This window comes from Leucopleurus acutus (assembly GCF_964270905.1).
Source record: "Leucopleurus acutus genome assembly, chromosome: 11".
In the NCBI taxonomy this organism is placed as follows: Eukaryota; Metazoa; Chordata; class Mammalia; order Artiodactyla; family Delphinidae; genus Leucopleurus; species Leucopleurus acutus.
In genome coordinates, this window is record NC_139152.1 from 7,014,699 (window position 1) to 7,028,355 (window position 13,657).

Sequence of the window (13,657 nt, forward strand, 5' to 3'; positions counted from 1 at the left end):
GCCAGGCAAAGCCTGCCAGCCCGGAGAGCTCCCTCAACCGGGATCTGCACAGCATTCCCGAAGACCGTGCAGCAAGCTTGCATCGCGGTCCGCGGAGCCCAGAAGGCACATGGCTTCCAGCCCCCTCGCAAAACAGCTCCGCAGAAGGGAACCACTCCCTTCGGATGCCCTCCACCTCCGACTGCACAGAGAAAGCCCAGAAACTCAACCCTGCCGCACCAGAGTCGCCAGGGAGGGCCCAGATGGCTCCTTCCTGCCGGGGGCCCTTGGGGAAGCTGTTACCTGGGTGGGGAGGGGGCAAGCTGTTGTTCAAAAGTGCATCCATATCCTCCTCCTCGCTGCCCGCTGAGCAGGGGGACGGGGAGCCCAGGCCCGACGCCATCCCCTTCCGCTCCCGGCCAGGGAATTGGCCCAGCTGCTCCTGCCTGCGGCCTGGGGCCCTCGACACTGGCCCGAGTCACTGTGCGGGGGAGGGGGGAGAGAAAGAGAACAGTGACGCGCACGGCCCCCTCCCCCACCCCGCCGCGCTTTCCGCCCACCCCCGGCCGCCCCACAGCCACCCGAGCAGGGCACCCGAACCACTCAGGCTGAACTTTAGTTCCACGCTCCCGGGGGCAGCCCGGAAGCCGGCTCCCCGGCTGGAGCCCCCCAGACGAGAGGGAGCGGCGCCCCCGAGGGCAGGCCGGTGCCGGCGTTGGGGAGGGGAGAAGCCGCTGGACGGAGCCGGGCGTGACGGGGGAAGGGGTCCGAGTGGCCGCGGCGCGGGGGGGCCGGGGGAGGCGGCCGGCGGCGAGGCGCTCAGGGACACAAGGTCACTGGGGGGTGGGGGGGCGCCTCCCTGCGCCTGGGGAGGGGCCAGTCCCCAGACAGGGTAGCTCTCCAAAGGCTGTCCTCTGGGACAACTCGGGTTCTCCGGAGGAGCCGCGGGGACGAGGGGGCGTGGAGGCTCGGCGCTCCAGGGGGCTGGAGGCAGGGGCGTGGGGGGCCGGAGCTCCCACCGGGCAGGGGGCCGGGCCACGTGTCCCGGGGGGCAAGTGAGCAAAGGGCGAGGGGGGCGCCGGGCATTGTGGGAGGCCAAGCCCGAGGTGGGGAGTCGCGGGGAGCGAGACTCGGGCCGAACGAGGGCGGGGGCTGGGCACCCTGCAGGAAAGGGAGAGGCAGGGTCGGCTCCCCGGGCAGAGGGCGGTCCGCTGGTCCGGGGACGCCCGAGGGGCGGCTGGATGGAGGGAGGACCCTCGGGGCTGGTCGGGCTGAGAGGGGTTGTCTCTCTGGGAACCCCGCGTTCTCCTCACCCCAGAGCCGCCGCAGGTCGCGCTGGGTCCGGCCCGGTGTCACTCCCGCTCCGGCTCCTCCTCGCCGCGGCCGAAGGGGGGAAAATGGCTCCGGCTCCAGCTTCGCCTCTTAAAGGGCCCGAAACACCGGCCGGGAAATCCCACCGCACAGGCCCCGCCCCCCCACGGACAGCCCATAATAACCTCAACCAACTCCAACCCCCCCCTCCACTACCGCCACCCTCCTCCCTAGGTCTCCCGGGCAACCCCCGCCCCCTCGTCGCTCCGGCAACCATTGACCACGCCCCCTCGAGCGCGCGCGCGCGTGTCACCCGGGCAACCACCCACCCCCTGGCCATCCCATAATACACACGGACACCACCACCACCACCCCCACCACCACCACCCCCACCACCACCACCCCCACCACCACCACCACCCCCCCCACGCACACACACTCCATACACATATATGCCAGGGCTGTTGACATCTCATGGTATTGCCGACCTTTTGCAACTAACCCTTTACACCCCCAGACATCCCATAATAGCCATCCTTTGCCAACTTCTTCACTCTTGGCCCTAATGCTAACATCCCATAATAATTCGTCACCTCTCCCTCCCCATGGCCATCCCATAATAAGCACCCCTCCCAGCCATTCAGCCTCACATCCCATAATACTCAATCCCCATCCCCCACAGACATCCCATAATAACCACTCTTCATCCACCCCCAGTTTGATATCCCATAATAGGCAGAAACTCACCCCCCCCACACAACGGACACTTCGGCCTCCTCCCACACACATCCCGTAATAATCAGTCTCCCACCTTCTATACTGACATCCCATAATAACTAACCCCCTGGCGCTGCCCTCGGCCCCTGCAAGGCTAGATCCTCACAACATGACCCCCAAGCTTCACACACTCATTCTAAGTTCACAGCCGGTAATAACCACTCCTCCCCTATCAAAGAGATAGCCCATAATGATCAAGAGCCCTACTGTCACCCCACAGAGGGACAACTAATCTCCTTTCCTCTAACACTGGAAAGATATCCCATAATTTTACTCCCCCACCCACATCCTGACATCCCATAATAATTGCAAAGAACCCGTGGTCAACCAGACATACCATAATACTCCCAGCACAACCCAGAGTCACATCCCATAATGCTTCATCTCCACTCCACCACCCCTCTACCTTTCCAGCCAGGCATCCCATAATATTCATACTCGTATCTCCCCTGTCTCCAAGGCTGTCAGTCTATTCTAACACCCACACCAGCGAGGATGAAACAGGCTACCCACATTGCCCTCTCCCCCACCCCAACTTGTACACACCTTCATCCCTTAATGAGCCAAAGCAGTGTCCTGGCACAAAGCCTCTTGATGTCTAAGAGGGACCCTAGCTTCCCTCATCCATCATTTCCAGACATGCAGGAACTGAGAGTCAACCTAGGGCCCCACCCAATCCCACCAAAATCCAGGTGTTCTCCAGACACTACCTCCAGTTGAGTTCTGAGTAAGACCAACCAAATACCATACTGGCCAGATGAGCCATTTACATAAAGTTTAGTTCACCCCAAAGCATCCCATAATAATTACAAACTCCCACCTAAAGATTATTTCTCAACATTCCAGCAGTCCTCTTCCCACACCGCCTCCCCAGGTCAAGCGGTCTATTCTTACCCCTAGGCCATTCCTATGGATGGACATCCCACCATGGTGTGAACTGAGGATCCCGCTATATACACACAAAGATCCAAGAACTGCTCTCCCTCTGCTCACTGCTACTCATGCTTATGCAACAGATGTTGACGGAGTACCTAGCAAGGCACAAAGCTGGGCACCGTGGGGAGTGCCTCCCTTCAAGAAGCATAAACAACCAAACTCCAAGACGAGATAGAATGTCTGGTGTCAACGGAAAACTGAGTGCTATTTCCTAATTTTCTTTTACAGAGAATAAAACAAATCCCAACTGACCTCAGGAGAGATCAGATCCCAGTAGAAGTTCTCAGCGGTCCTTCTAGAGCCCCGAATGTATTTCAAAAGGATTTACAATATAGATGGATGGTCAAGATAATCTCCTATCTGCTCCCTACATACTAAGGGATTTTGATTGGAAAGCAATGTTCATCCATCCAGCGTTTCTAATACGAAATCCTATAATATCATCATGTGCTTTCTTCTTGAGAGACTCACCAACATGCCAGAATTGTCATCCTCATGCTTGAACACCAAGTTCTGCTTACCCTCAACGCCCCATGTTTCTTATTTATATCCTTTCTCATTTTGTATCCTGAAATCTCATAATACTTCCAACTGCCCCCATCCTCATCTTGTTGAGGTCCCATACTCCACCCAAAAAACACCCCTGATCTTTGTATAACGTTCACCATCTTCCCCTCCTGTGTACAAGTCAACATCCCAGAATGCCTTCTTCATTTATTATGCCACAAGGTAGCCTCCCAACACATACCACCCCCTTCCCTAACTGCACCTACCCTGCAGCCACACTGGGGACCCAGCCCAAGAAAGTCAGAGAGCCCAATCTTAGAATTTTTTGGCCCTAAGAGAACCTAAGTCTACAGCCTGTCACTTTTCCCTCTTCCTGATCCCCAGAGAACCAGGACCTGGGTGAAAACCAATATCCCAACGCCACTTCCTTGCTGCCACCGCTCCAGACCCCAAAGTCAGATAATATCTTCCTCTGCTTTTCACACAAGTCCAAGACCCTTGGTGGTAGGACAGGTTGAAGAGAAACCGGAACTTCCTCCTAAGAGAGGCCCTTCCTGACCAGAAGTGAGTGGGATGAACCTCACATCATCTCTGCATTGCCCTTCTAATCTCACTTCCCTAGAGAAAGGGCCTGGCCAGATGACTCTCCCTCCTCTGAGAACCTCAGGACTGGAGAACTGGTGAGGAGAGATGAATTCAGGAGAGGCAAGAGCTTGCTTTGGGAAATCACTATCCCTGTGCCCCCAAGCAGGCCACCAGTGATGCTGGTAAGGCTTTCCCCCAGCTCCTACCTGACTTAACTCCCTGGACCACCCTTTCGGCATATCCATTGTGGCACGCAGGCTGTTTCCCCCATTGTGTAAGGCTGCCTAGTCTTCTCATTAAATTCTCTTGACATCAAGATTGGACCCCATTCATTTGTGCACCCCCTCCCCCATGCTTATTCTGAGTACTAAGAGGAAAACTTTTACTCCTTACTTGGGGGAGAGGAGACAGCTCTTTCATTAAGATACCATAATGTGGGTAGACCTCCTTTCAAGAAGTTTCTCATTCGTGTATGAACTGCCAGGTATTTAGTATGCCCTCCTCCTTCCCCATTTCTCTAAGGGATCCAGCCTGCCTCCGGGGCTCAAATTCCCTTCTGTAACGTCTCCATCTGCCCCATACCCTCTTCTTCGCATGTATATACCACGTTACTACAGTGACTCATAATATAAACCAGGAAGAGAGTTTTGTAACTGGGTAGTCACAGCCTCTTGCCTGGGATTACAAACATGGTCCCTTTTGTCCACCACAGCCCCTCTGCCCCACCCCTGCAGGTTGTACCCACTTATCCCCCGGCTCCCCTTACTTCCCACCTCTCCATGATACCACCACAAGGAGAAGGTTAAAGTCCCTTCCTCTCTTCTTGAGTTCCAGAGGGCTAGGATGTGTGTGTTTGTGTTTTGCTTTTGTGGTCCTTCTGTGCTTCGCCTCCATACCCTAGCCCCATGCTACGCTCCCAGATAAATTATAAATAAACCACCAGCATGATTGGCCCACAGAGACTAAGGGTGGGATAATCTCCTGATTAATGCACCCAGGGGGACAGCCTCTCTAGCTGGTCACCTTAGAGTTCTGCTTCCATCCCATGGTACAGAAGAACCTGGAATAACAGAGTGGGCTGTCCATGGAGTTTTCAGCACATGCTCTATAGCTCTTCTCTCTACATCTCTGTTCTGTGAGTCCCAGAAACTCTGCTCATAAGACATCTAAGGGACTAGGGTTCCCCTGCTCTGCCAGAAAAGGGGGTTTGGGAAGGCGACATAGGACAGAAAAGCCACAGTGACAGTGCACTCTGATAGCTAGACAGGATGCAGGTGGTGCAGGACTGGGGGGCACCACCCAGGCATGTGTCCTGCAGGAGCCAACACAGTCCCAGCTCCTTGGGTGTGACTGCAAGGTGGCAGAGCTCCCCTGGCCTGACCCCTACCTGAGCTACAGTCCCAAGGCTCAAACCCAGGAAGGCAGGGAGCGAGGGGAGTGCTTGGTGCTGTGGTCACCCAGGAGCACTACTACCTCGTGCGTTACACAGCCAGAACCCAGGCCTCCTCACTGCATGCCTGGACTCAGCGACCCCGTAGCTCACAAGCTGTTTAGGGACCCAGGTGTCCAGGGCTCAGATCTGGCTAGCTCTAGCCTGCCCCCAGGGGCCTCTTCAAACAGCTGTCACTGAAGAACCTCTCCAGCCAGTCACTCTTGCCAGGCCTCAGGTCTGGCTCCAGGGCTCACCCCACCCTCCCCAGCTTCTTCCCTCCCTCTTCCTTCCTTTCCTTCCCCATCCCCCTTCCCCAGAGCTTCACCTACCCAGGACAGCCCCACCCAGCTGCGCTGGGCACATCCCATAATAATCCTTCTCCTTGCGAGCCCCCACCCCCCCCAAAAGAGAGGCGGCCATCCCATAATAGCCACCCACAAGAGACATTCCGCGGTGACCGCCCCCTCCCTGCAGAGCTGCCGGGAGCAGCCATCCCATAATAACTGGCCGCCTGTTTTACTGGTTACGGCTGTGGAGGGAGCTGGAGAGGAAATGGAGGGGAGGGGGAAGGGGAGGAGGATCGAGGGCCCCCACTTTGGGGAAGGGGACGGAGAGTGACCCACGGGGATGGGGAGCCAAGGGGACGCCGCACAGGTGGGAGGTGTGGTCCACTGGCCACCACATCCCCGCTTTGGGACCTTCTCCCCATCCCCAAGGGCTCCCTTTCCCCCTCAGCACCCGCGAGGTGGCTGCTAATTAGGCGGGATGCCTAGGATGGGTTGAGGTGTCCACAGAGCGAGAGGGGGGGTGGTAGATTTCAGGTGTTCTCCTTGGGCCATTTGCGAAAGAAGGCAGACCTTAGAGAGGATGGCAAGAGAGTAAGGGGTGTGGGGGGGGCGGTGGGAGAAGAGCGCCTCAGGCCCTCCCCATTCTGCACCACCATCCCATAATAATCCCCCAGCCCCTCTCCCCCTCCCACACACGACATCCCATAATATCTTCTGGAGAAGCAGTCCCCGCAGTAGGTACAAAGAGCTATCCCATAATATGCTCCCCCACCCCCACTCGCCACCCCCCCAACTTGGCCCCCCCCTCGGTCACATGCAGCCGGTGCCATCCCCCGCTGCTCCCCCCTCTGGCCACCGAAGGCCTTGCCAGCCCATAATACTCTTGCCTCTGGTCGCAGGAGGCCTCCAGCCCATAATATTCCCTTCCACCACCACCCCCCCTTCCCGCCCCGCACCCCTTCCTCCCGCCTCCAGTTGGAGCCGGGCCTCACCAGCCCATAATATTCCCCTGTCTCCTAAGGCTGTTCCAACCCATAATACTCTCCCTGTCTCCTAAGGCCTCTCCATCCCATAATACTGCCAGACGCCTGACCTGTGGGCCAAACCCCAGCCCGTTCCACACATCGAGGCTGTGTCAGCGCCGCCGGTCTCCCAGCCTGTCCCTCCCTCCTCCCTCCCCAGCGCTCTCCCTCCCAGGCTGTCTCCCGCCCTCCGGCCCTGGGCCCCTCTCCCGGCCCCACCCTGTGCCTGCCTGGGCCCTCACTTCCCCTCCAGCCTCCTCTTTTGCCCTTTCTCCCTTGATTGGTTCTTCATCCCATGGCCCCTCTCCTCTCCCTTTCAGGCACTTTCCCACCCACTCTTCTGTCTGTGGGGTGGACAGCAAGGCCGGTGGGGAGAGAGTGCCCCCAGAGGGCGACAGGCCAGTCACTGCCCCTGCCTCCTTGACCAAGCACCATGGCAGCTGGCCCAGCCTGCCTCGCTCACCCATCCCTGGCCCTGGTTCTGATTGCCCGCAGAGCTCTGTCTGGGTGAGGATTCACCTGGAACCCCTGCTGTCTTCCAGAAACACTCCCGCTGAGCATCACAAGCAGACTTTACTAACAGCATCTTCTCCCCACACCCTGGTTGGAAAGAGAGATCCACCTTATGGGATGGCTCTCAGGTGCCTTTCAAAGGTGACCTCATTGACCCTCACTACAACCCAATAAGTAGATATTATGATCCCCATTTCACAGAAGAGAAAACGGAGGCTCAGAGAGGTTAAATAGCTTCTAAGGTCACATTGCCAAGAAGCGACAGAGCTGAAATTAGTACCCAGGTTTGTTTGATTGCGAAGTTCTGCGAGCCTTCGGGATTCCCCAAGCCCCTGGGAGAAACTTCACTTTTCAGTGTTTCCAGGGCTCCTCTGGAAAAGATAGCATGGTGACAGCTCCCCAGCCTCCCTTGTCTCCAGGGTCTCCTGAAAGAAGGGAGAAGGAAGCCTCCATGTGAGATTAACCTCCCCCTCCCCATTTCTTCCAGGGGACCCCCAGTGGCAACCCCACAGGGACTTCCCTCAGGACGGTCCAGGGCTAACAAGCATCTCTTCCCTTTTAGGATCCCTTACCTTTCCCTTGGTTCTCCTGAATTTTTTGTTTTATCTCAAGACCAATGATTGTTAATCTTCCCCCACCTACTCTCAGTGCATGGAGGGACCATTCTACGGAGGAGACAGACTTTGAGGAGAACCAAGGGGAAGTGTCCTCTTCAGTTTAGCTGGTGGACAATCAGGAATTCGCCGTCTTGGAGATGTTGGGTACATCCCAGCTGGGGGAGGGGAGTCATGGCCAAGTGCCTGAAGGCTGAGCCATCCTGCCTTGGGTGCCACCCATGAGCCACGCCCTTCTGAGCCCTCGATGCGGTGTGTTTTAGGACCCACCACCATTGGAACGATGAATGAGCCCAGTTCTCAGCACTCACACAGCCATACCAGGAAGGGGCAGGTATGCTGTAGGGTGCGTGGGTTAGGAGCGGGGAGGAAAAGCTGCACAAGGTGGCCAGAGATGACACAGTAGACTCAAGGTGAGAGAGTGGTGGCCTACATGAGGAGAGAAGGAGAGGAAAGGAAACCAGGGAGCGGTGGGCGTAAGGGAACCAGGGATGAGAAGGTGGGCAATAAAGGAAGGGGAGATACTGTAGGGTGTCCTGCAAAGAGTAGGAGTTCCAGAGTCTAACAGATACTGTGCCATTTCCTGCTTGTGTGACCTTAGACCTCAGCTTCTCCGGGGTGTTTCATCTGTAAAATGGAGATAATCATCATTCCTAACTCAGAAGGTTATTATAATAATAAAATAAAATAATTCATTTTAAGCACTAAATTGAGGTCTTGGCATAGCAAGTATTTTTACAACTTGTTAACGCTCTTCTTCCAGCATCTAAGATTTTATCCTTTTCCTCCTTTCGATTTTCCTAAGCCTCAAAGTGGCAAGTAACTCCAGGGCACGGGGTGAGGGCTCTGGATTTCCCACATCTCACCCCCGTCATACTGGCCACCCAGTAGTTGGGGGATCTTGTGAAAATGGCAGGCAGTGGCTACAGGCTTCCTTAAACTTCCTGTTAGCGTTAGCTTCTGTTCATTCCTCCTCTGCCTGCAACATCTCCTGATTCTATTCTTTTTTTTTAATACTTATTTATTTGGTTGCATGGGGTCTTAGTTGTGGCAGGCAGTCTCCATAGTTGCAGCCTGTGGGCTCCTTAGTTGCAGCACATGGGCTCCTCAGTTGCGGCACGTGAACTCTTAGTTGCGGCATGCATGTGGGATCTAGTTCTCTGAGCAGGGATCGAACTCGGGCTCCCAGCATTGGGAGCGCAGTCTTATCCACTGTGCCACCTGGGAAGTCCCATCCTGAATCTATTCTTGCCTCTCTGTCTTCAGGATGGAAACCCTTCGGATATACTGAATGTGGGGAAACAGTCCACCAGAGCTTAAACAGAGGAGATTCCACACTGGAGAAAACTCATTTCCATCTGCCTCCACAGGCCGCGAGCACACTTCTCCTAGACCAGCTCCCTCACCAGTCTTTCCTTCCCCTTAGACTCTCCCCACCTCGTTTCCCTACAGCTTATCCCACCCAGTGTGTCAGGGTGGGCAAAATCTCACTGAAGAACTTCCAGAGGGGCTTCCCTGGTGGCGCAGTCGTTAAGAATCCGCCTGCCAATGCAGGGGACACGGGTTTGAGCCCTGGTCCGGGAAGATCTCACATGCCGCGGAGCAACTAAGCCCCTGTGCCACAACTACTGAGCCCGCGTGCCACAACTACTGAAGCCCGCGCACCTAGAGCCCGTGCTCCTCAATGAGAGAAGCCACCGCAATGAGAAGCCCGCGCACCGCAATGAAGAGTAGCCCCCGTTCGCCGCAACTAGAGAAAGCATGCACGCAGCAATGAAGACCCAATGCAGCCAAAAATAATAAATAAAATAAATATATTTTTTTAAAAACTTAAAAAAGAAAAGAACCTCCAGAGACGGCCCACTGCCTACCAAATTAACGGCCAGAGCCTTACTTTGCATTCTTTCATCTTTCATCTTGAATGATAATTATTGTTGACTTGTTCTGTGGTCCCCACTAGATAGTAAACTACTTCACAGAGAGATTCAACTGTTCTTTACAGCAGTAATTAACACAACATTGTAATTCAACTATACTTCAATAAAAAATAAATTTAAAAAAAGATTCAACTGTTCATCATTCAACAAATATTTATTAAGTACTTCTTTTACGCCAGGCGCTCTTCTAGATGCTGAGGATACATCAGGAAACGGACCAAGCAAAAATCCCTGCCCCCAGGGAGCTTACATTCTACTTCGGGGGTGGGGTGGGGGACAGAAAATAAACTATAGAAGTTATAATAAATAAATAAGTAAATTATATCCTATGTTGGAAGAAACTTGCTATGTGAGTTTTAATTACTTTGGAATTCATTCACATTATCTTCATATAAAAATACTCAAGTAGGGCTTCCCTGGTGGCGCAATGGTTGAGAGTCCGCCTGCCAGATGCAGGGAACATGGGTTCGTGCCCCGGTCCGGGAAGATCCCACATGCCGCGGAGCGGCTGGGCCCATGAGCCATGGCCGCTGAGCCTGCGCGTCCGGAGCCTGTGCTCCGCAACGGAAGAGGCCACAACAGTGAGAGGCCCACGAACCGCAAAAAAAAAAAAAAACTCAAGTAATTTTTAAAAATTGTATTCTGTTCAGTTTGGATAGGGCAAAGTCCTGAGACTTTGGACGGTGATGAAGTTTGGTGCCCCCAGGGCTCGAAGGGCATGGGTCCTGAACCCTAAGGATGGAGCAAGACGGAGCAGGTGCTAACCATCAAGCCCTCTCTAGAGCAGCAGGAGGTGAGGGCTCTAACCCGCCAGATGGAGGAAAGCCCGACTTCACGGCTATCACTGAGGAATCTGGGTCAGTTCTCCGGTTTGGCCACCAGGGGTCATTTTACCCTTGTAAATCACCATCTGGAGCGATCACGTAAAGACACACAAAAGTCTTAGTCCGAACTAAACACACAGAGACACAGCCAGGAAAACTCTGACACTGTCACAACCACACACACGCACATACACAGAAACATACATCATTGAGAGACATAGGGACAGAAACGCATGCAGGACGTGTGCATGGCATCAACTCCCTCACGAATCTCACGAATGTCAGGGTCTCAAGATGTCACAGTGCCAACTCCGCCATTCCTCCCAGCCCCGACTCCGCTAAAGAGGGAAGACAGTAGGTGGCCTGTAAACCAGACTTCCATTTCCTTACCTCCAGCTTGCCAAGAGCAGTCAGCTTACTCCCGTCCTCCCGTCCATCACACTCTTACTTTCCCATAAACTTCTTGTCTGGCTCTGGCACAGCTCCCTTTTCCCTGCCCAGAGAAGCCCTCCACCTCCTCCTGAGTATCTGTGCAACTAGTTCCAGCCCCACCTCCCACTGCAGCTCCAGGAAGCCCCAGGTGGTGTTCACTGGGTGTGCAACTCCTCCCCCTCCCGCCCCGAAAACCCCAAGCCTTACGGACTACAATTAGCAATTGATTTGCTGAGCATTGCCCTCTCCTTGCAGCGATAAAAACAATGTACATAATGGCCTGGGAAGACTTTACACATGACTCTAATACTCCAGTACAGGTATGGCTCTCCAAGTGTGATCTGAGGATGGATTCTTTGAGGAAGTCCACGAGAACAAAACCGTTTTCATGATACTACTACTAAGATGTCTTTTGTCCTTTTCACTCATTGTCTCACGAGTAGACGGTGGAGTTTTCCAGAGGCTTCATGAAGTGTGATGACACTTGCTCTCATAGCTATTGGAATGTGTGCTTGGGTATTCCTGTTTTAGAAAACTTACTATTTTTGATTTCTAATATGGTCATGTATCAAAAGGACAAAGTATAAGCAAACTCTCTTTGGAATTCTCCATTTTTAAGAGTGTAAAAGGGTCTGAGACCCCAAAATTGGAGAACTACTACTTTAGTACAGAGAATGTTCTCCTTATTCTAGACGAAGCAGCAGAGACACACACACACGGTGGTGGTGGTGGGGATTTAGGATCTAGAATGGAGGAGCTTTTGAAAGGGTGGATGAGGTGGAAGGGGAAGGCAGGACCTAGAAAGGGGAACAGTGACCAGGAACTCGGAGGAAAACCCCCTCTGCCCCCACCCACCCACGCTGGGCGTCAGATCTAAATTGTTAAAAGTCACTAGACAAGAAGGAAACCAATTCAGCCGGTATCCAATACGCTTTTACATTACGCCTCAGTGCTGGGCAGGCAGAGCCCAGGTGGAAAGGGGAGTGGGTGGCGTCCATGGCCCAAAGACCTCTGTGGTCGGTCTAAACGCAGGACACCCATCTTCTGCTCCAGCTACCAGCTACGGGCCGGGCCGTGTTTCATGCCCCGCCAAGGGCATTTCATCCAGTCTCCCGCCTCTGCACGGGCAGGCTCACGGCAGCACTTCCTAGGTACTAAGGAAGAGGTCCTTCTGCGCTCGCCATCACCACCTAGTTAAAGACGTTTGCAGCCGCGCTCTTCCCTCCCCGGGCCCCTGCCCCCCACACTTTGTTCCCTTCTGCATCTGTGAGCTGGAGCTGCCGCTCAGAAGTCCAAGTGCCCAACCCACCGCCCTGCTGTGCACACACCCTGCGTGTCTGCGAGTGCGAGAGACGTGGGGGTGGGGTGAGGGGACCGCGCTCTGGCACGACGTGCGTTCAGAGGGACGAGTCCTCGGAGCACCGGGTGAAGGAGTCCCGGGGGTCGGAGGGCCGGAGCAGCCCCTGGCTGACGGCGGCCGGCACGGTGGCGTGGGAGGTCTCAGCGGTTAGTTCGGCGAGTGCCCCCCGAGCCCCGTTGGTGGCCGAGGTCCTGGCCCGGAGCGGAGAGCTCAGGCTGCGCAGGGTGTTGCGGAAACCCTCGGCGCTGAAGTAGTACACCAGCGGGTCGAGCACGCAGTTGGCGCCGGCCAGCAGCACCATGACCATCAGCACCCCGCGCACCTGGTTGCGCGCCGCCGGGCTGGCCAGCACCACGTGGCCGCGCAGCAGCCCGTACACGGCCAGCGTGGCGTTGTAGGGCACGAAGCACAGCAGGAAGATGACCAGGCTGGCCAGCAGGAGGCGCACCGTCTTCTGCCGCCGCTGGCTCCGCGTGGCGTCGGGCCGCGCCAGGGTGCAGAAGACACGGACCGAAGAGTAGACCACGGCTACCAGGGGCAGCAGGAATCCCAGCGCCTCGGCTAGCAGCAGGAGCGGCAGCAGCCTGCCCTTCCACAGCTCGTCGCTGAAGTTCTCGAAGCACAAGTGCACCCAGCGGCCGTCGCGGGCGCAGGGTGAGGGCCGGTGCACCAGGACGGTGGGCACGGCGAACAGCAGGATAAGCGCCCACACGCCCAGGCAGAGCAGCCGCGCCACGCGGGGCCGCCGCAGGTGGCGCAGCCGCAGCGGGTGCACGATAGCGACGTAGCGGTCCACGTTGATGAGGGTCAGGAAGATGCAGCTGCCGTACATGTTCATCTGGAAGACGGCGCCCGCCAGCTGGCACAGGAGGTCCGAGAAGGGCCAGTAGTGCTGCGCATAGTAGGAGAGGCGCAAGGGCAGCGACAGGGTGAAGAGGAGGTCGCTGGCCGCCAGGTTGCACATGTACACGCTCACTACCGAGTGCACGCGCAGCGCGTGCAGGAAGACCCAGAGGGCCAGCGCGTTGAGGGGGAGCCCTGCCACCAGCACCAGGCTGTAGACCACCAAGTGCAGGTGGTGGATGGGCTGGTGGTCCGGGCACCTGAGATCAGAGTCGTTGGCCGAGAAGTTGGCCAGCAT

At 55.8% G+C, this 13,657-nt stretch overlaps 2 protein-coding genes across 10 annotated transcripts in view; both read right to left on the reverse strand.

Annotated features, from left to right (window-relative positions):
- Positions 1-1,387, reverse strand: part of CHD4 (chromodomain helicase DNA binding protein 4) — a 30,017-nt gene extending 28,630 nt beyond the window's left edge. For all 9 annotated transcript variants that reach the window (XM_082849299.1, XM_082849296.1, XM_082849295.1 and 6 more), the window contains exons 1-2: positions 1,293-1,387; positions 283-460 (exon numbers count right to left, since the gene is read on the reverse strand). In XM_082849299.1, coding sequence (XP_082705425.1) covers positions 283-382 — 100 coding nt within the window. In that variant the 5' untranslated portion in view covers positions 383-460; positions 1,293-1,387. The remainder of the gene's footprint in view (positions 1-282; positions 461-1,292) is intronic.
- Positions 1,388-12,553: 11,166 nt separating this feature from the next.
- On the reverse strand, positions 12,554-13,657 carry LPAR5 (lysophosphatidic acid receptor 5; the record flags this gene model as incomplete). Its single annotated transcript, XM_082849334.1, has 1 exon — positions 12,554-13,657. One exon carries the CDS (start codon positions 13,655-13,657, stop codon positions 12,554-12,556), a length of 1,104 nt encoding a protein of 367 aa, XP_082705460.1.